General features: G+C 42.1%; 1 protein-coding gene across 3 annotated transcripts; it reads right to left on the reverse strand.

The window, feature by feature from the left end:
• Positions 1 to 32: 32 nt before the first annotated feature.
• TXNDC12 (thioredoxin domain containing 12) lies at positions 33 to 21,664 on the reverse strand. Of its 3 annotated transcripts, none has more exons than XM_036447277.2 (7): positions 21,424 to 21,664; positions 11,646 to 11,706; positions 4,192 to 4,244; positions 3,367 to 3,440; positions 2,349 to 2,418; positions 1,542 to 1,625; positions 33 to 853 (listed from the first exon to the last, which is right to left on the reverse strand). In XM_036447277.2, the coding sequence occupies exons 1-7, from the start codon at positions 21,521 to 21,523 to the stop codon at positions 774 to 776; spliced, it is 522 nt and encodes a 173-aa protein (XP_036303170.1). In that variant the 5' UTR covers positions 21,524 to 21,664; the 3' UTR covers positions 33 to 773. The 3 variants fall into 3 exon arrangements, 2 of the variants coding, with proteins under 2 accessions (XP_036303170.1, XP_045440555.1); XM_045584599.1 differs by lacking the exon at positions 21,424 to 21,664 and adding an exon at positions 19,710 to 19,803; XR_004989519.2 differs by lacking the exons at positions 33 to 853; positions 1,542 to 1,625; positions 11,646 to 11,706; positions 21,424 to 21,664 and adding an exon at positions 9,059 to 9,750 and having other exon boundaries at positions 2,350 to 2,418.
• Between the last annotated feature and the right edge of the window lie 42 nt (positions 21,665 to 21,706).

Below are 21,706 nucleotides of genomic sequence, written 5' to 3' on the forward strand. Positions count from 1 at the left end.
TTCTCCAATAAAAAGGCCATCACAACATACTTCTTCTTAAAGTTTTATTAAAGTTTAATAGTACAATTAATATATTTTTTAACCCCAATACAAAAATACAGTTGACAACTTGGCAAAAATGGCTCTGCCTAGGGCTTAAAGGTCTGAGTTTCTCCAACCGTAACAGGGAAAGCATGCTTCCAGCTGGAGCTGAGTCTAAGCACACAGCCATTCCTGCACACGCATGCGGGCAAACAGGGAAACCCAAGCAGGAGAAGAGGAAGGAAGTTGTAGGGATTCAGGGGGAAGGCCAAGATCACTCCCGGGAAGGGAAAAAGAGAAGAATCAGGCTGGTCTCCTCGGTGGGATCAGAATTACTGATTTACATGTAAGGTTTATTGTTTGAAACGATCAGCAATTTCTGCAATTTTAACGTTGTAGAAAAGATGCTCCTGGTTTCCCTTCACCAGCAAGGTCAGTAGAGTGGAAGGAAATGGAAAAAGATTCCAACACTTAAGTGCATGGAGTAAACCTCCAAATGGCTCAAGTTTTGTGTCAAAAGATAGTATCCTTTACATTCAATGACAGATAGGTCAGAGGGGCAGGAGAAGGAAGTCGGCCACATGCTGCTGGATCCACAAACATGGAGACCAGCTTCCATTAGCAGAACTCTTCCACAGTGAGAACTCCTTCCCACACAGGCAGAAGGAGCAAGGTTTCCTGATTGATTTAGTTGTTCTGAGTGATTCCTCAATATCCCCTCCCAGCTGCTCTTCTTCCAGAACACATTCATGTTACAACTCATCTTCAAGATGTTTCACTCTGTAGGCATCGCCCGTCAGCCTTTCCTGAGCTTCCTTCATCCCCTGAATAACTGTGAAATAAAGATTGGGGGTGTGGGGGTGAGAATACGAAGTAGATCTTTAATATAGATTTTTATGTTTTAGGAGAACTATGACAGTAACATGGGATCTGGACACAATTTCTAGTTCTGGATTTTAGCCCTGGGAAGTCATTTTGCCTCTCTGAATTTGTTTCTTCGTCTGTAAAATGTGGTAATGCTACTTATACTTTGCATAGGATTATTGCAAAAATTAAATGAGCACGGATAATAAAAGTGCTTTATAAAGCTGAAGTGCCACAAAAATATTAGTAGTTACTTCGGCTTACCCTCCAGGATTAGAGCTGAACCCGTCATAGACTGCACATGTTTACTTGACACTAGGAATAGAAAACACCCTCCGACCATCCCCATTATATCTCTTAGAAAGATGAACATCTCATTTATTTCACTTTCTGTCGAGGTTACAAGTGACTACCTCTGTGAGCCTCAGTTCTCCAGTTTCACGTGGGTCAGTTAGCTCCCAACTGGATTGGAAGTAGTTAGGGAAGGAGCTCAGTCTTATCTTTCCCATATATTCCACACAGGACCTAGCCAAAAGCTAGTCGTGCAGGAGATGCTCAGCTAACATGCTGAACTGAGTTTCCCATCACGGACCTCCCATATGGTTCATCCTGGTTAACTCTAGCGGCAACCCTCCCCCCTTTCAACATAACCATACCTTGCTCAGCATTGGTGTAGAAATACTTGTAGCTGGGGTTCCCATTCTCATTGATAATTTCAGGACGCACCTTGCCACTGGGATCTGTTGTAGACAAAATGGCATGGGGGTTGCAATAATTACAAGACAGGAACTTCAAACATTATATGGTACACAAGGCCTTCTGGGAAATCAGACCTGCCCATCTTTGCAGCTCATGACCTCACCGCCCTAATCCCTGTGTTTTATGTTGCAATTACAATGAACTGTTCACAGTTTCCTGAATACAACACCTCTCCCCCATTTCTTGGCATGTGCTGTTCCCTCTTCTTGACATGTTCCTTTTCTGTTTGATGATGATGGAATCCTATATTTTTACCTGTTTTCCTCACAGAATCTAACAGAATGCTAAATAAAGATTACCGTAGGTAGTCAATATTTTTTAAAAAGTTGTTCGTGGAAAGACATTTGTCTGGTTCCATTTGGCAATGGAACCCCTGCTGTTCTATGGTGTCAAGGGTAAGAATTGTAGCTTATCTGTGTCCCTGTAGTGCCTCACATAGTTCTTGACTTAGAGTTGATACACAAACAATTGCTGACTAAATAGATGATCGATACTCTGTTTTGCTCACAAAAGCAGTCAGTTAATGGAAAAAACTTCAGACTTGAAGTTCTGGCACTCAGAACTCTCCCCACGCTCTCCTGAAACTGCTTTTTGTTTCTTGTTTTTAGCTATCCCAGTATAGTTTCACTAGATGGAGTTAAGTGCCGAGTCAAGTCTCTCTCCTTTCACATCTTGGGTCCCCAGATTAAGATCTTTCACCTTACCCAGGAAAAGAATTCGTGGAATATAACCCCCATCAGGGCTGAAATCTTTATCCTTAGGCTCCTCTTCATCCTATGAATTAAAAACCTTAAGTCAGATCATGTTCCCTCTCCCCTCAAATCCTTTCAGTGGCTTCTATTCTCACTCAGGGTAAAACCCCACGTCATTGCACTGGCATAAGAGGCCCTACACGACCTGCCACCTGGGCACTTCTCCTAACTCCATGCCCTATCTCTTTTTAGGCTATTTCAAGCACACTAACCTGTTTGCAGTTGCTGTCATTAAACAAGCCAGGCATGCTCGTAACACAGGCTTTTGTAAAACTTGGTTTTTCCCTATGCCTGGACACACTTCCTTCATTATCCTTTGGCTCACTCCCTCTTCTGCTTCAAATCTTTGCTCAAATGTCACCTTCTTTGATAACCATGTTTGCAAACTATCCCCTCCACCCTTCAATTTTAGCCATAGCACTTACTTGTCTGTCTCCCTGCATTCAAGCCCCCATAGGTAATTTCAATGAGGGCAAAAAAATTCTGCTTTGTTCTTCGCCAATTTCCCCCCGGACTTGGCACAACAGTAACTGTTACTGTGTTCAGAAAATTTCCAGTACTGTGTTTAAGTAAACATTATTTTATATAATGTACATTCAAGCCTAGACAGACTTGGCTTTCAACTGAATCACATCTTGCAGGAACTTACAGCCTGCATGTATGACTATCCCTTTAAATCAGCTACTATACAAAGATGTAAAAACATGTCATAATCATGGACTAAGAATGAAGGGACCTTAAAATTCAGTCATCTTACCTAATCCTAGCTAGCCTACTTCCTCCCACAAGTGGAGGCTGGACAGTTTTCTACCATGTCTGACACAAGACTTAGTGTTAAAGGTCAAGAGAAGAATGCATACCTATAAGCAGCTAGCTCTGCTAAATAAGATTTTATACTATTAATAATGGCAATTCTAAAAGAGTGAAGACTTGAAATTAAAACAGAAAGGAGAAACTTAGGAAGTCTTACCTCAAGATTTACCATAATAAAATTATGGGCAAGTTCTGAAATTTCTGTAGATTCAGCAAATTTGGGCTTTAAAGCTGGGAAAAGGGGAGGAAGATTTTAGAAGAAAACATTGTTATATCCAAACTCTAATTTGCTGAGCTGATTCATATAACCAACCCTTAAATCAGGACATCTGAATTCTGGTTCTGCTTCTGCCACTTACTTGCATAACTATGTGACCGTGAGTGACTGATGTCACTTCTTTAAAGCTTTTACCTCTTTTATAAAATATAGATGTTATACAAATGAAAAAATTATTACTATTTGCTTTTTTACACATTTTAATAACTTCTCCTAGAGAATAGACAGCAGAGTAACAATACCACTAATGTATTTATGTAACACTATTTTCACTAATTTTATACTCCTTTTTCAACTAGAATTTTATATGTATAGCATAAGAAACAAAAGAAAAGTCTGACTTGGAAGTGGCAGGGTGGTATAGCATAAAAAAATACATGCTACCAAATAAAGTAACCTTGGGTTCTAATTTGGTCCTCAAGTCCTCCAGGAAGATTTTCCTAACCTTCTCACATCTCTCTGTACTTTTCAGCTCCCGCTAACATTTGCTGTCCATATGACTACTGAGGCACTTCATCTCATACTCTACTTATCTTAATTGCCTTACCCTCCAACCCCCTGCGAATATAATTGCAAATTTCTTGGGAGCAGGGAATCTATGTCATGTATTTCTTTGGTATCCGTTAAAGTAATCAGCAGTCACTGCCCCTATTTTTAAATGCTAATATTTCAGAACGTATCTGAGGTTTGATCATCTGCACTTACCTTTGCAAGCTCCACACCAGGATTTATGGATAATCACCATCAGGGGCAATCCACTTAAAAATAAAACAAAGAAATTATAATTTAGCAATTCCACTTCTTGATATTTACCTTAATAAAAATGACCATTTTATGAAGACAAAGACTAGTGCACTTTCATGTAGTATGATTCCAGTTGGGAAAATTTTAAGACAACCTATTTAATAACAGATTACTATAACAAAATTACTGATACATTCTGACATTAGTGTAAATCCTGTAAATTTGGACTTTAAAGATTTAGAAAACACCATATTTAAATTGTTAAGGTGATATAACTATTAATAATAATAAAATTGCCAAGACCAGTTTGGCTCAATGGATAGAGCATCGGCTTGGGGACTGAAGGGTCCTGGGTTTGATTCTGGTCAAGGGCATGTACCTTGGTTGTGGGCATATCCCCAGTAGGGGGTGTGCAAGAGGCAGCTGATCGATGACTCTCTCTCATCGATGTTTCTAACTCACTACCTCTCTCCCTCTCTGTACAAAATCAATAAAATATATTTTTTAAAAATAATAAAAATTTTCATTGGTATAATTTTAAAGTAAAAACTAGAATATAAAATTATTAGCTGTAGTTTGATTTTAATTATACAAATATGTACAGAAGAGCGAGCCCAAAGGGAATGTAACAAAACCTAACAGCAGTTATTCCTGAATAATGGGATCATAGATTTTACTATACTTCCTCTATTTTTCCACAATTAAATGTAATCTTTATAATCAAGGAGGAAAAAGGTTTTTCCTTTTTTATAAATAACAAGTGACATAATCCACCTTGAACCAGTCTTGGCCAGATGAAGCTCTCCAAGTTCTCAAGGTTTAAATGACAACTTGCAGGAGGGTCCTCGGTAAGCAGTCATCATCCAACCACCATATCAATACATCATCATACACTATAGAACACTGTATTTACTACACTGGTTTATCATATTTCCCCATCTACCCCACCGTTCTTGGATCCTTAAGGAATTCTTAGCTGTTTCTATATCCCCTACATCTGCCATATAAAATCATATTGATAGCCAACACATATGTAGCATTTACTATGTACTGGGCACTATTCTAAATACACATAAACTAATTAATTTAATAAGTGCTAAATGAATTATCAGCTCCTTATCAGAGGCCTACTACAAATTTGGGATAGATTACTATAAAGCAAATGAGTAGGGCAAGCTTCGGTGACAAGTGGGGTCCAGGTAACTATAATAGGCAAAATGTGATAAACTTTTATTATGAAACATGGTGCTATGTACCTTATATGCATTATCTCATTTAAATCCTTACAATAACCCTTAGATAAATTATTAAAGAGTGGCGCTCAAATTTGTGCACAGGTGGGGTCCTCAGCCTGGCCGGTGATCAGGGTCAATTGGGACCATCTCGCCCAGTCCCAATCAAGGCCATGGGGGCCAGCTGGCCAGGGAGAGAAGGTGGGAGGGCTCTAGAGCTGTCTGGCCCAACTCACCCAATCCTGATGTGCAGGACCCCAGAAGCAAGCTAACCTACTGGTGGGAGCATCTGCCCCCTGGTGGTCAGTGTGCATCATAGTGACTAGTTGAGCAGTCAACTGATTGGTCAGACACTTAGCATATAGGATTTTATATATATAAATGGTTTCAGTATAGTAATGAGAAAACTGAGACTCCAAAGAAATTAAATATTTGGCCACATAAAATCTAGATTCTGCAACTAAGCAATTGATAAATCTGACTCCAAAACTAACGTTCTTTCTGACTAGTATAGTCTATTTCAATTTAGAATGGCAACCCAGAAGTCACTGGAAAAGGACTTAAAAGATTTCTTAGTTCAAACCTCCATTTGCAGCAGGAATCCTCATTGATATATCAGAAACAAAAGATGGTACAGATTGCCTGATAAGCAAGAAATAAATTACCAACCATGGCAACCTATTTTTTTTTTTTAAACATATCCTGCACTTACAGAAAAATGTTTTGCTCTCTTTTCTTCCAAGCAAACTGCTGTTCAGCTTTCTAAAGCAGAGGTCAGCAAATTACAATCAGCAGACCTAATCAAGCCCACTGCCTACTTCTGTAGAGCTGAGATACAAATGTTTTTTATATTTTTAAATGGTTGAAACAAGTTTAAAGAATAGTACCTTGGGATATGTTAAAATTAAACATAATTCACATTTCAGTGTGCACGGTTTTATTAAAACACATTGACATTCTTTTTTTTCTTTTAATACTCACCCAAGGACTTGTTTGATTTTTTTTTTTTTTTTTTTTTTTAGAGAGGGAGAAAGAAAAATATTGATTGGCTGTCTCTCATATATGCCCCAACCGGGGTTGAACCTACAACCCAGGCATATGCCAATTGAGCCACACTGATCAGGGCTCATTTTTAGACTTACTATCACTGCTTTTGTGTTACAATGGCAAAGCTGATAAGTTACAACAGAGAGGCTGTGGTCCACAAAGCCTAAAATATTTATTTGCCGGCCCTTGTTTTAAAATGACAATTCACATATTAATCCCTCTGGAGCCTTTGCAAAACCACCTTCTCTCAACAGCTAGTTAGTTCTTCCCTCCTCTGGACTCCTGAAGCATTCTATGACCACCCTCTAACCACCAGCCCCTTATGACCTATAATCATGTTTACTTGTCTGTATTTCTCAACAAACTATTAACCTCTCAAGGGCAAATATTACTCAATTCATCTCTGAAAATCAAAAGCACTGGTAAGATAGGTATCGTTTGTTTAATAAATAACCAATGGAAGAATGAAAGAAAAACTTAGTGACATCTGCCTTGAAACAGTGAAGCACGAATTACAGAAGTGACAATCCCTCTAGATTAGAACAAAGTATCTCCTCTCTTATTATGCACTATTGAAGTACTATTTCAAAGGCACAGCAGAAATATATAGGATTGGCAAAAGGTTTACAGTTGTTTGTATGGAAAATAATACAATTAATAATACAAGAATGAACTTGGGCAGAAACCGGTTTGGCTCAGTGGCAGAGCGTCGGTCTGCGGACTGAAAAGGTCCCAGGTTCCATTCCGGTTAGGGGCCTGTACGTTGGTTGCGGGCACATCCCCAGTAGGGGGTGTGCAAGAGGCAGCTGGTCGATGTTTCTCTCTTTCATTGACGTTTCTAGCTCTCTATCTCTCTCCCTTCCTCTCTGTAAAAAATCAATAAAATATATTAAAAAAAAAAAAAAAGAATAAACTTGGAGTGGGGGTATGCGTGGGGAGGAGTTTAGGATGGGAATGGGGGGATGAGGACAAATATGTGATACCTTAATCAATAAAGAAATTTAAAATAAATAAATACACTACTGCAAAAAAAAGAATAAACTTGCATGTACTTACAACTGTAAACCTACTTTTGCCCACCCGTATGTATATTTAGAATGTTATATTAATTATATGAAGAACATTAAGTTACATTAAGTGAAAGAGATTCCAGCCGACTCTCTTCTTCTAAAAGGTTTTATTAAATGAAATAATCTAGTGGCCATGTCTTTTACTTCCACTAGAACCAAAAGCTTCCCAAGGACAGAAACCAGTGGATTTATCTGTGACCTCAGACCCCAGGAGAGACTAGCAAAAGGCTTAGGTACAGTACTAAAAAAACTATTTGTGGTATGAAGCAAGGGCCAGTGCAGATGGGAGAACTGTGCCATCTTAAGTTTCTGTTCACAATTGTTCTAATAGAACAACTCATCCATCCAGTCTGCTTTCCTACAGTTCAGCTGGGGTAAATCAATGCAGTGTGATAGCCCAAGTAGACCCCAATCTAAGTAAGCCCTGTCGATCTGAGCTCTGTCCTCCGGAGAAATTTGCCAAGATCCTTCAAGCTAGTTCCCCAGTTTTTCTAGTCTCAGAGTATGCTCTAAAGCACATGTGTCAAACACAAGGCCCTCGGGCCAAATCCGTCCCGCCAGGCCTTGCAATGTGGCCCGCACCGCGCTGTCATCACTGCACTCCGCTGCGTTTCCATCACAATGACAGTTTATGACTGTTCAGTAAACCATTCGGCCCGCGATTTAGGCTGGATTTTAGATTTTGGCCCCTTCTCTGATTGAGTTCGACACCCCTACTCTAAAGTAAACTCAGGACCTGAAAAGGGTGAGTCAGTCACAACAGCTCTAGTACCACACATCAGTATGCTCCGCAAACACCTCTGGTTAGAGCAGGCTCTGGTTCAGATACTGCAGAAACATGTTGGCCAGTTGAGGCAGGTTCTCATTATTGGGATGGGTTTTGGTGTAGGAAATAAACTGGCGTCGGAGGCGGCTCAGTTCTGCCATGGACAAAGGCCGGGTATACTGAAGGTGTTCCGTGGTCCCGGGAAGCTTAAGCAAGTCACCGGGGACTGCGCTCTTCTGCGCTTCCATCAGTCTGGCCAACACCTGGCTGGTGACCTGATCCAGCTGGTGCAGAAAGCTGCCAGAGGCGAGGGGCTGGGACTGGGTAGACTGATGGGGCGGAGGAGCACGGTTCTCAAATAGGGCGGCCCGGATCTCTGCGAGGGGCAACGGCTCCTCGAAGCCCACCAAGGTGAACAGGGGTCTATCCCAGCGGTTCCGGGAGTCGGGAGCCTCGAAGCGCAGCATTAGGGCCTCCAGAAGTTCGGGAGGGTAAAAGGCACTGGACACAGGATCTGCAGCTTTCTCGGAATCGGGGATCACGGCAGCTGGGCGATCTGGCGTCCTGGTTTCCTCCGGCTCCAGTTCCTGAGACAGGTGTGCCTGGGTTCCCCCGTTGACTACCGAGTCCGCTGCTTGCGCTTCCCCAAGGACGCGGGCGCCCGCCGCCAGAGGTCTCCCTCCTCCCTCTTCAGCGCGCGGCCGCCAGCTCACACTGACGTTCCGGCTCGGCTTCTCCTCCGCAGCCGCCGCCCGAGGTCCCCCGGCCCCGCTCAGGCTGCCCGGCCGGACGCAATAGACCAGGCAGAGCGGGGTGCGCGCCGCCCGCGCCAGGCAGTAGAGCTCGTAGCGGAAGCCCTTAATGTAGTTAATGGAGTCCAGGATGACCACGTCGTGACGGCTCAGGCGCCGCTCCACCGCGGCGCGCAGGGCCCCCCGCAGCGCCTTCTCGCGGGCCGAGTCGCCGTACGCGGCCGGGTCCTCCGCCCCCAGCACCGCCGCGTCATCCACCACGTACACCGCGTGGCCCTCGGCCGCCAGCGCCGCGCGGAGCTCCTCTGCGCGCCGGCTCTTGCCGCAGTACGGCAGCCCGCAAAACACCACCAGAGGCATCCTCCCGGGGAGCCGCCATGTGCAACCGGAGAGTCAACTTCCTGGTTGTCGGCGTCTTTAAGACGCAACCCGGAAATGCAAACCGAACTTCCGGTGCGCCTTGACTCTGATAGGACCTCTTGTTGCTGTGGAAACGAGAGTCCCAGCCAACTAGACCCAGGTCCTCCTCGCTCAGAGATAAGAGACTAGAATGGCATCACTTATTTATGGCAAATGTTAGAGGCCTCCTGGGAATGTTATCTCCCTGTGGCCAAAGATTCTGCCCATTCATTTCTAATGGGGCCTTTATGAACATTAAATACTGCAAAAAAAAACAACCAGGACTATATTTAGTATATAGAAGATAATCCACAAATGCTTGTTACCCCCTTCATGCCTTACCCAGTGACTCTCAATCACTGTTTATTCAATAGCCATTTCAATCACTCAGCATCTCCGTGTTTGGGGATTCAGAGATAAACACAAAACAGTTCCCCCATAGGAAATCAAAGGTCTGAATGGGAAGCAGAATATCTACTACTAGAAGTCTGATGCACAAAATTTGTGCAAGAGTAGGCCTTCCTTCCCCAGTTGCTGGCACCCAGCCCCGGCTTCATCTGGAAGGTCATCCAGAAGGTCATCCGGAAGGATGTCCAGGACATCTGGTCTAATTAGCATATTATGCTTTTATTATTATACATGATGTAGGGTGGATATAGGTTGGGTTGTAATAGTACAAGGGGAAAAAACACAAACTGCCCAGAAAAATCACTGAAGACTTTATCTAAAAATAGTCATTTGATTTAGAACTTGAAAGAGTAATAGGAATTTTTCTCCTGGGTAAAGTTGCCATATAAAATACAGGATGCCTAGTTAAATTTGAATTTCAGATAAACAACAACAAAAGTTTGATTTTTTTTTTAATGTAATTGATTTTAGATAGAGGAAGGGAGAGAGATAGAGAGAAACGTCGATGAGGGAGATCGCCGACTAGGGATTGAGCCTGCAACCCAGGCATGTGCCCTGACCAGGAATTGAACCAACGCATGATTTCCTGGTTCATGAGATGACACTCTAACACTGAGACACACTGGCCGAGCCAAAAAAAAATTTTTATAATATAAGTATGTCTCAAACATTACATGGGACATATTTAAAAATATATATTTTATTGATTTTTTACAGAGAGGAAGGGAGAGAGCTAGAAATGTCGATGAGAAAATGAGAGAGAAACATCGACCAGCTGCCTCTTGCACACCCCCTACCGGGGATGTGCCCACAACCAATGTACATGCCCTTGACCGGAATCGAACCTGGGACCTTTCAGTCCGCAGACCGACGCTCTACCACTGAGCCAAACCGGTTTTGGCAACATGGGACAGATTTAAAATTATTGTTTACCCAAAATTAAAATTTGACTGAGCATCCTTCACTTTTATTTGCTAAATCTGGCAACCCTATTCTAATTGAGAAGGTATGAAGCTGTAGGATCTGTTCTAGCAAAAGCAAGCACTATAGTTTGTGAGTGTTTCTGTGCAAATATATGTATATAATGTAGGTGCACATCAGTGTATTGGGTCTTAGTATTTCTCCAAAACATTTAAGTCTTGGCTCTGCCACTTACTAGCCATGTAAACTATTGTCAAGTTATTTAACCATTCTGTATCTCGATTTCCTCTCCTGCATAATAGTTCTTACTTCACAGGCTGAACCAACCTTAGAGGTTGTGAGGATTAAATAAATTAATGCATACAAAGCACTTCCCTTCCCTGCTCCGCCTTTTCTCTCCCTTTGTGTCAGTTGTCTGTGCATAGACTTGGAATTTTGGACTGCTCAACTTGAGAGTAGTAGGCAGTATGGTTTACTGGTTCAATGCAGGCTCTGAAGCCAGAATGCCTGCATCTGAACCTTGGCTTCACCACTTATTAGCTGTGTGATTTTTGGCAAGTTACTTAATTGCTCTATGTCTTAGTTGTCTTATCTTCAAAATGAAGATAACATCAGTACCCACCTCAAAAGAGTTATTATGAGAATTAAATAAGCTAATTCACATAATTCAATGTCTGGTGCATAGTAATAGATGTTAGATAGTATTAGTGTTGTTATCATGCAAGTATTCAGTTTTTGCCCTGCTTTGGCATGATCTTCACATACTAAAATGTCCAAAAAGTGTTTACCACCCTCAGTAATCTAAAATCATATCTTATACCTGGCAGCTGCTTCTTTCTTCCCATCTTCAAGTGTCCTCCAATGAATGTGATCTCCAAAACCTAGAAGAAGAGAGAGTCTTATAAACATTCACACATGAATCAAGAGCAAAGATCCAAGAAAGAAGTGTGGCATGGTCACCCATAAAAAAAGGCTTTCCTCTGTCATGAGCATGGTGTTCAAGTCCCAGTTGCACCACTCTCTGGGTTTTTGGACCAAGGACTGCCCCATACCTCAAGCTTCACTTTTCAGACCTGTAAAATGGAGATAACATTGCCTAATCATAGTTTCTAAGGAAAATAAATGTCTGTAAAATGCTTTGTAATCTAACACAGACTATGCAAATCCTGTATAATAAAATGATAATATGCAAATTAACCATTGCTCCATCACAAATATGGCAGTGCCCATAGCCATCTGTGGCACTCAGTCCTCTCAGCCCACTGGAGTCCCCCAGTCCCAGGGGAAGGGGGCTGGCCACTGAGAGCGGGCAGCGTGAATGGCCAGGCGGAATGCTTGCTTCGTCGCTGAGGTGATGAGGCAAGTGTCCCAGCCCAGATGTGGAGGGCCTCTGGGCCACAGAGAGCCTTTGGGCAGCGGGCGCAGAGCGACCAGGCCCCGCAGAGAGCTATTGGTGTGCAGATTCATGCGCAGAGCTACTAATAATGCATTCATAAGAATGAATGAAAATTTTCCACAGAGTAAACATTAAGCAGGTCATAACAAATCATTACTAGTTGAAGACAATTCAGCAATATTGCTTTTGAGTCTGAAGAGATGGATGTCGACCCCAATCCTCTATGAAATGCGTGAATTTTGTGAATAAAGTAAGCTCTCCAAGTCCCAATTTCTTCATCTGTAAAATCAAGATAATATACCTACCTCCAAGTGTGGGTGTAAGGATTAAATGAGGTAATATTTTTAAAGCTTTTTTCTTGTCTTAATTCCCCACACTTCATCCAGAGTGATATTTTAAAATCACATCTTTGGCAGGTAAAAAACCTTTTCAGAGGCTTTCCAAGCCCTAAAAAGAAAGGCCAAACTCTTGCAGCAGCACTTACAAAGCCTTTCAGAATATGGCACTCGCTCACCTCTCCAGGCTCACTTTCCACACTTTTCCTAAAATCTCACACACAAAGCTTCTTTCCATTCCTTAAATGCAGCATGCACTTTCTCCCTTCTAGCTTTCATAATCACTGCTCTTCTGCCTTTTCCACCTTCACCTCCCATTCATTCTTCAGGTATAAACCTAGAGGTCGTTTCTTCTAGTAAATCTTCCCTGATTCCCATGACAGCACTCCCCAGGCTGAATTGTAAATGTTGGATGGGATCCCCTTTACCCCAGAGTGAATTCCCTAAGAGTTGTGAACATAACTGCTTTATTCCCTTCTGTTTCCCTACCTCTTAGCTCTACACATGGCCAAGGTAAGTGCTCCATAAAGTATTTATTGAGTAAATGAATCTTATTTCAGCCCTAACATAAATTACCCAATGTTAGTGATCATAATAATGCTAGCTGCTATTTATTGACCACCTTCGATATTCTTGGCATATCACACCTGTTACCTCATTTAAATCTGGTAATAATTTACAATAATCCTCTTTTACTTGAGCTCTCTATACTTGTTTTCTCATCATTAAAATATGTATAAGTGATCAGTAAATGGCAGCTTTTGTTATTCTTTACAGTTGAGACTTCTGAGGCTCAGACAAGTTACATAACCTGTACCAGGTCATGGAGCTGGTAAAAGGTCAAGTTGGGATTTAAAATTCAACCTTATCATTTTTCAGTTACTATACTATCTCCCACACCTTTCTTTCCTACTAAAATAGATTCAAATTTCCATCAGTGTTAACACAGAGAAATAAATAGCTCATTCAGATTAGCACATGGGGGCAAAATTCAAACTAGCATTCATCTCTTTTCATTCCCAACAGCATGGGCCGCTGGCCAAGAGAAAATGTGTCACTTGCCTAGGGCCCAAAGTCTAATCCTGAAGAGTGAACAATTAAGTAAGAGTGCAATTGGGAGGATGCTCAGAGGAATTGGAAGGTACTTAATGTGATCCCCATCATTCTACTTGTCAACACCTACACTCAGGCAACTTAATCCTGCTTTGGCAGGATGCCCAACTAGACAATTCTGTCTCCTTTCTCCTCCTCCCTCCCTTTCACTTTCTCTAAAAACCAATGGAAAAAATATCCTAGGGTAAGGATTAAGAAAAGAAAAAAAAAGAATTTGTATATGTTCATTTGGATATGCTTTCTAGACAAACAATTAGAGATGATGAATGAACAGCTGAATATCTGAACCTGAAATTCAAAGGAGTTATGAGCAAATGGATGTAATTTAAAGCCTGAGACTAAATAAGATCCCACGGGAGTGAGTATAGATGGAGAGAAGTCCAAGAGTCCTGGAGCCCTCTCAGGTTAGGGGAGATAAAGAAGAACTAGCCAAGGCCTTAAGAAGGAACTGCCAGCAAGATCGGCAGAAAACCAGCAATGCATGGAGTCCTACAATCTATTATAAGTGTTTCCAAGATGCTTCAAGAAGGAAAAGTGTTTGGCATCCAGTTTGGCTCAGTGGATAGAGTGTCGGCCTGCAGACTGAAGGGTCCCGGGTTTGATTCCAGTCAAGGGCATGTACCTTGGCTGCAGGCACATCCCCAGTAGGGGGTGTGCAAGAGGCAGCTGGTCGATGTTTCTTTCTCATCGACGTTTCTAGCTCTCTATCCCTCTTCCTTCCTCTCTGTAAAAATCAACAAAATATATTTAAAAAGAAGGAAAGGTGATCAACTGACTCCACTATTCCCGTTAAATCAGAAATGACCACTGGATTTAGCAACTGAAGAACAATGCTGACTTTGGCAAGACTAGCTTCAATAGAGGAGTGAAGATGACAGCATAATTAGAGCAAATCAAGATAGCCCAAAGGAAGAATTCTAGAACTAGGACACACAACACTTTCAAATAATTTTGCTGAAGGGGAAAAAGGGCATTGCTAAAGGGAGCTATGGTTGAGAAAGGGTTTTAACTCAATGGAGAGGGAAATATAGGATGCTGAAAGCTGATAGAAATTATATGATAATGGAAGAAAAGCTGATGATACAAGATAACAAGGGGAGAGTAAAAAAACATTGTGAGCCCTAGCCAGTTTGGCTCAATGAACAGAGCGCCGGCATGTGACTGAAGGGTCCGGGTTCGATTCTGGTCAAGGGCACATGCCTGGCTTGCTGGCTCGATCCTCAGTGTGGGGCGTGCAGCAATCAATGATTCTCTTTCATCACTGATGTTTCTTTCTCCCTCTTCCTTCCTCTCTAAAATCAATAAAAATATATATATTTTAAATATCATGAGTAGGTGAAAGGACATTGGATTTATCACTCAAGTAGAGGAATTAGCCTTTGCTAGGAGCACAGTTTATCCAACAAAGATAGGAAAGGAAGAATTTATGAACACTGGTGCTAGAAGGTAGGTAAATGTAGTGGTGACAGTTTTTGAAAGGTCTCTTTTAATTCCTTTGTCTTCTATTATATAGAAAGCCTGGTCACCAGCTGAGAGCAAGGATTGTGGAAGAAGTCTGGAGGTTTGAAGAGATGAGAAAATATGAAATAGTCCCCTGGAAGAAATGAATCAGAGAAAAAGGATAAGTAAAGGGCATGTTTCAGGAAGGAAGGAATTCCAGAAGAAAGCTTAGATATAAAGAACAGTGAACAAATAAATTGGTAAACACGTCAATAATTCTAAGTATTATCTGTAGAAAAATTTGTAATGCTCAACTTAGAGTTTTTTTTAAAAAGACAGAACTAAAGTGCAAGTCAACAACTACTTATAAAGAGGAAATGACTTGAAGTTAAAATGTTCTTAATAAAAAAAAAAAAAATGTTCTTAATAACATCCAAGATATTAATGTTAGATTTTGTTAAGTATGCAAGTAAAATTTCAAGAGTAACCACTAAAAGAAAAGAACTAGAGTGCCAACATCCAAACTAATAAAGGATATAAAACAAAATAAGAACAAGCAAATACTCAACCTCTAAAGCAAGGGCACAAATGGAGGGAGGAAAAGCACAGGAAAAAAAAAAATAAAAGCAATGGAAACTGGATGAGAGAAATATGACCATCTCTAATCACCACAAACATCATAATCAACACAAACATAAGTGGACTAAATTTGCCAGTTGGAATTAAAAGACAGTAATGATCAGATTTTTTTTTTTTTAAGGAACATGAAACTATGATGTTTACAAGAGCACCTAAAAAAAAAAAAAGGGTTTATGAAAGTAAAAAATAGCCGAAACCGGTTTGGCTCAATGGACAGGCACATGTGTCAAACACAAGGCCCGCGGGCCAAATCCGTCCCGCCAGGCCTTGCAATGTGGCCTGCACCACGCTGTCATCACTGCACTCCACTGCGTTTCCATCACAATGACAGTTTATGACTGTTCAGTAAACCATTCGGCCCGCGATTTAGGCTGGATTTTAGATTTTGGCCCCTTCTCTGATTGAGTTCGACACCCCTAGGATAGAGCGTCGGCTTGGGGACTGAAAGGTCCCGAGTTCGATTCTGGTGAAGGGCATGTACCTTGGTTGCGGGCATATCCCCAGTAGGGGGTGTGCAAGAGGCAACTGATCGATGACTCTCTCTCATCGATGTTTCTAACTCTCTATCTCTCTTCCTTCCTCTCTGTACAAAATCAATAAAATATATTTTAAAAAAAAAAGTAAAAAATAAAATGATTGAAACATATATACCAGGCAAATGTCAGCCAAAAGAAAGTCAGGGAAGCTAGATTAATATCAGGTAAAATAAAATTTCTCCATAAACATGGGCTACTCAGGAGCTAGCTGATAAAACTTAAGTCACAGGAGTTATTACTAAGAAAGTCCCTCGGGCAGCATGGTTCAGTAGAGTTTTCTGCACTGATGGGAATGTTCTGTATCTGCACTGTTCAATGTAGTAACCACAAGCCACAGGTGGCAGGTGAGTACTTGAAAGGTGGCTAATGCAACTGAGAAGCTAAACTCTTAATTGTATTGAATTTTAATTAATTTAAAATTTAAGAGTGACACGTGGCTGGTTGTACTGTTACTGGACAGCACAAACTTAAGAGATTACTCCAATCCCCTCGTGCTACAAGGGCCCAGAAAAGGGCAGAGCCTACCCAAAACCACAGAGGAAGCCACAACCAGAATTTAGGTCTCTTGATTCCTAATTAACATTCTTTTCTGGTACCCCAACAGTTCCTTAGCCACCTTATTGCATTATTCCTAAGAGTAAATCTAGAAGTGTAATTTGAAATAGTTCACTACATGTACAATATTTCTTTTAAATATATTTTTATTGATTTTTGTACAGAGAGGAAGGGAGAGAGATAGAGAGCTAAAAACATCGATGAGAGAGAGTCATCGATCAGCTGCCTCCTGCACACCCCCTACCAGGGATATGCCCGCAACCAAGGTACATGCCCTTGACTGGAATCGAACCCAGGACCCTTCAGTCCCCAAGCCGACGCTCTATCCATTGAGCCAAACCAGTTTCGGCTCTTTTAAAAATCATAGTAAAAAGTAACTGGGGTTTTTTTTAATAACAGGAATAATCCCCATCATTACTTTTTTATTTCTTACTTATGGCATAATTACCAATGGTCGGCAAACTCATTAGTCAACAGAGCCAAATATCAACAGTACAATGATTGAAATTTCTTTTGAGAGCCAAATTTTTTAAAACTTAAACTGCTTCTAACGCCACTTCTTCAAAATAGACTGGCCTAGGCCATGGTATTTTGTGGAGGAGCCCACACTCAAGGGGCCAAAGAGCTGCATGTGGCTCGCGAGCCGCACTTTGCAGACCACTGATAATTACAATAACATAATGATACAATAACAGTATCAATGACTAACCTTCATATGGCATTTATTACACGCCGGGCACAGTTTTGTGTGCTTTTACATGTACTGACATTTAATCCTCACAATAAACTTATGAGGTAGAAACTCTAATATTCCCATTTTACAACTATGGAAGCTGAAATTAAATAGCTTGCCAAAGGTTTCACTGCCAGTAAATGGCGGTGCTGGGATTAGAACCTAGGCAGGTTCCAGAGTCTATAGTTTAACCACTCACAAGACTTCACTGCCTCCTTAGCAAAAATTCAATGAATAAGTGAAGGAAGGAGTGTAGCTTCACCAAACCAGAATGTAAACATTGCCTTCAGATCTAGAAAACCTAAGTTTTTTGTTTCCCTTCAAAAATAACTTGAAAGGCTACAGTATTTACCTTGTTACTAAAATCACCTACTCCCCGACACCACCCACACACACCCATGCCAACTGGAACATTCGAAGAGAGTCCGGTTTCCTAAAGTGTCACCTGCACAGCCGCTTAATGTATGCCAGTTGTCTGCAAAGTGAGCTGAAAGCTCCCGTGTCAGCAAATCCTTCCCTAAAAACATTAATATTAAAAAAAAGGAAGAAAAATAAAGGAAAGTGACCATTCCTAGACACAGTATTTACATCAGACTTCCTAAGCTCTTCATCCTAAAATTGTTTTCATGCGTGAAATGGAAAGACACCAGAAAAGTATTATTCATCCCTTCCCAGCTGATGAAAGGTCAAGTGTCAGAGCTGGCAGGCACGCTACTAAAATAGAGAACATTGTACCTGAGTGGTAGAATAACATAGTGACACCCCTCCTCCTCCCCCCTCCAAAAAAAAAAAAAAAAAAAAAAAGGCTGTCTGCGGTCAAACAGAGCTGGTTTGGAATCTTAGTTTGGCCACTTATTGTTTGCATAATGCAAAATAGGCCTAAGAAAAATATCTGTTCCATAGGATTGTTGTGAATGTGAATAGGAAACAATGTGGAATGTAAACACTCCCCATTTGTCAGTCCCTAATTTTTATTCCAAAGACTTGACAATCATTTATTTTTCTGTTTCAGGAGGACATAAACTACCCCCACTAACAACTTCCTCGTTGCTCCTTTAAAGTCTTCAGAGGACTTTCTGCACTCAGAGCAGGAGTGTGTGTGCTTGTGCAGAGCACTGACTCTGGGATTCGGAGCCCAGCTGGCCCACTTCCTCGCTGTGTGACTCCTGCGCCCACTAGAGGTTCTTTATCTGCGAAATGGGGATGTTAATGTCATCCATCTCAGAAGGTTGCTATGAGGATTAAACCAGCCAATATACGAAAAATGCACAAAACAGTGCCTGAATATAGCAATGTACAGTAAATGTCAGTTGTTACACTTCTCCCCATAGGTAATATAGTTCAAATTTTTAGCACATAGAGAATAAGAAAATTATTTTAGAACTCTAGAAGGTTAGGTCTGGAAGAACTCTTAGGGATCATTTCTAATTCAACTCTCTTATTTAATAAATGGTCTGCAGGAAAGACCACAGCTGGCTATATGGTCTGATGAGGATTAAAACCAGGCCTTACCCGGCTGGAGTGGTTCAATGGTTGAGCATTAACCCAAGAACCAAGAGGACACCAGTTCAATTTCTGGTCAGGGCACATGACTGGGTTATGGGCTCAGTCCCCACTAGCGGGTATGCAGGGGGCTGCCAATCGATGTTTCTCTCTCATTGATGTTTCTCTCTCTCCCTCTACCTTTAAAAATCAATAAAAGCATATTTAAAACAACAACAACAACACACACACACACACACACACACACACACACATACAGAAAATCCCAAGTCTCCTAATTCAGTGCTCATACCATACCACTGTATTTCCTGAAAACAGTAGAGTCATGCAGTTTCTCCTGTCTGCAAACCACCAGGCCACCCTCTGGAAAGCGCCAGAGCTACTTATACAACGCCTGTAATTGCTTGCTTACTTGTCTTGATTAGTCTTCTGGCTACTTCCCATTCCACAGGCTCTTCTTACAAGGTGAACTCAACATTCCCCCTTGCAGCAAGAGTGAGGGAGGTTAATGCCCACCCACCCCCACCCCGTGAACAGGCCCAGACAGAGTACAGCGGAAGCTATGCTATGCGACCTGTAGAGCTAGATGACAACAATGCTATGCATTTCCACCTTGTTCTTTTGAGGCGCTCACTCTTGAAATCCAGCTGTCTTCCTGTGAGGAGGCCCACGCTAGCCCATGAAGAAACCAGCTCAGCAGAGGCCTCCAACATCACAGAACAGAGAAACACACCTTCCCCACTGCGCCTTCTTTGAATTCCTGACCCACAGAATTGACCATAATCAAATGGTCTCTTCACACCACTAAATGTTTGAGCGGTTTGTTATTCAGCAATGACAACTAGAATAATCACAAGAGCTCCGTGTCTAACCAGGAATAAAAGTACTGAATACATGACTCCAAGGGATTGCCTACACCGAACACAGTAACTAGAACAGAGTAAATTACCTGCTGATGTCTCAGGCAGTTATTATTATGCCCACTTTTGCAGATGAGAAACTAAGCTTTGAGAAATTGAGCAACTTGCCCTGGGCTAGATCGTTAGTGGCAGAATAAATTGAAACTCACATCAAAACCCACACTCCTAACACTACCCTTCTGTCTCTCTTGGTTCTTACAATTTCACACTAAATATACAGTAATCTGTTTTAAAATGGGGTTGTCAGCATTGAAAACATTCTGGCCCAGTAGAATTCTCCATGCAGTTTCATCGCTGAGATGGAAACCCACGTATCACCTCAGAGAAGCATTCCCTGACCTTCCTCATTCAGGTAATATCCGTTCCCTCATCCTTTCCAGCCTCTCCATCCCAATTTCATTTTATTTCCAGTACTTATTCCTAGTTGAAACTCTTATTAACAGCAGTGTCCAAGACAGTGCCTGAATATGGTAGGTGATCAAAAATTATTTACTGAATTAAAAGGAGGGGCTACATTATTCAGGCACACTGAATGTCCACCCAATCTCGTCACACACCGATAAATGAACAAATAGGGAGGATAAGAGAAAAATCAAATTTCAAACAGCAGAACTGCTGCACAGTCTTTCCATAGAGTAAGATGTAAGATCAGTACAAAAAAAAAAAAAAAAAAAAAGGAAAGGGAGGAGGGGAATCAATGCTACCACTCACCCACTTAGAAAAGCATAAACCCCGAGTTCGAAGGAAGATGTAAGAAATGGGATGGAGTAGGGAGATCACGTCTTCTATTCCCTATTCATAACCACTGTCTCCTCAGCCCTCACAAACAATTCCGTTTCTTCAGACACACCAACTGAACCACAGGAGGGACACCTGTTGGTGGCCCCTCTGACTTCAGACCTTCTACCCTCTTTTAACCTTTCCTCTTGCACCAGTCACCACTTCCTGGAATGGAGGTGTGGCTTCCCCCCACCCCACCCCCCATCCCCCAGGGTATGAAGGCAGTAACCTTACTCCTGAGGAAGAGGTAGGTTGGGGCATCTTCAGACCAAGGGCAAGGCTCTCTCTCTACATATGCATGTCCCCCCAGAAAAGGCCCTGTTTCTCCTAGCAGTAAAGCTGACCGTTCTGGGGACCTCCCAAGTGCTAAGCACTGTGCCGATGAGCTCTTAAACATGCTTCTTCTCATCTAAGGGCCATTCCTTACTCTTACCAAGCACAACGTCCCATCCCATCATCCCCTCAACCCGCTACTCCCTGCTCCAATAAATCTTCAGACTCCAAGAGCGGTTGGCTGGCTAGGATAAAAAAAGAACCTGGCGTGACTTAAGAGATAGAAAGGGACGGGGACCGTGTTAAGAGGAGAAGAGGGTTGTGCTGGGCTGGGACCCAGGATAAGTAAAGATTAAGATAAGAATGCGGTCTGACCCTTTCCAAGCCCAGTAAGTCCATCGGAAGAGGTGACCAGGAGCAGGAGGAGACTGAAGCCCAGCAAACAGGTGGCCCCGGGACGAGGCCGCAGCTCCATGGTGGTCAGTGCGCGGGGGTCCCCGGGCGGAGCAGGCGCAGAGCCGGGAGTCCTAGAGCAGGAGGTCCGCGCCCTACCCCAAAGGCGGCTCAACCCAACCCTTCGAGTTCCTAGATTTTTTTTTTTCCCCCTTAACTCTGAAGGAAGTGATGTTAAACGGATGTGGGTGGTGCCTCCGGGGTC

Source organism: Pipistrellus kuhlii, unplaced genomic scaffold (genome assembly GCF_014108245.1).
Source record: "Pipistrellus kuhlii isolate mPipKuh1 unplaced genomic scaffold, mPipKuh1.p scaffold_m20_p_2, whole genome shotgun sequence".
Lineage (NCBI taxonomy): Eukaryota > Metazoa > Chordata > Mammalia > Chiroptera > Vespertilionidae > Pipistrellus > Pipistrellus kuhlii.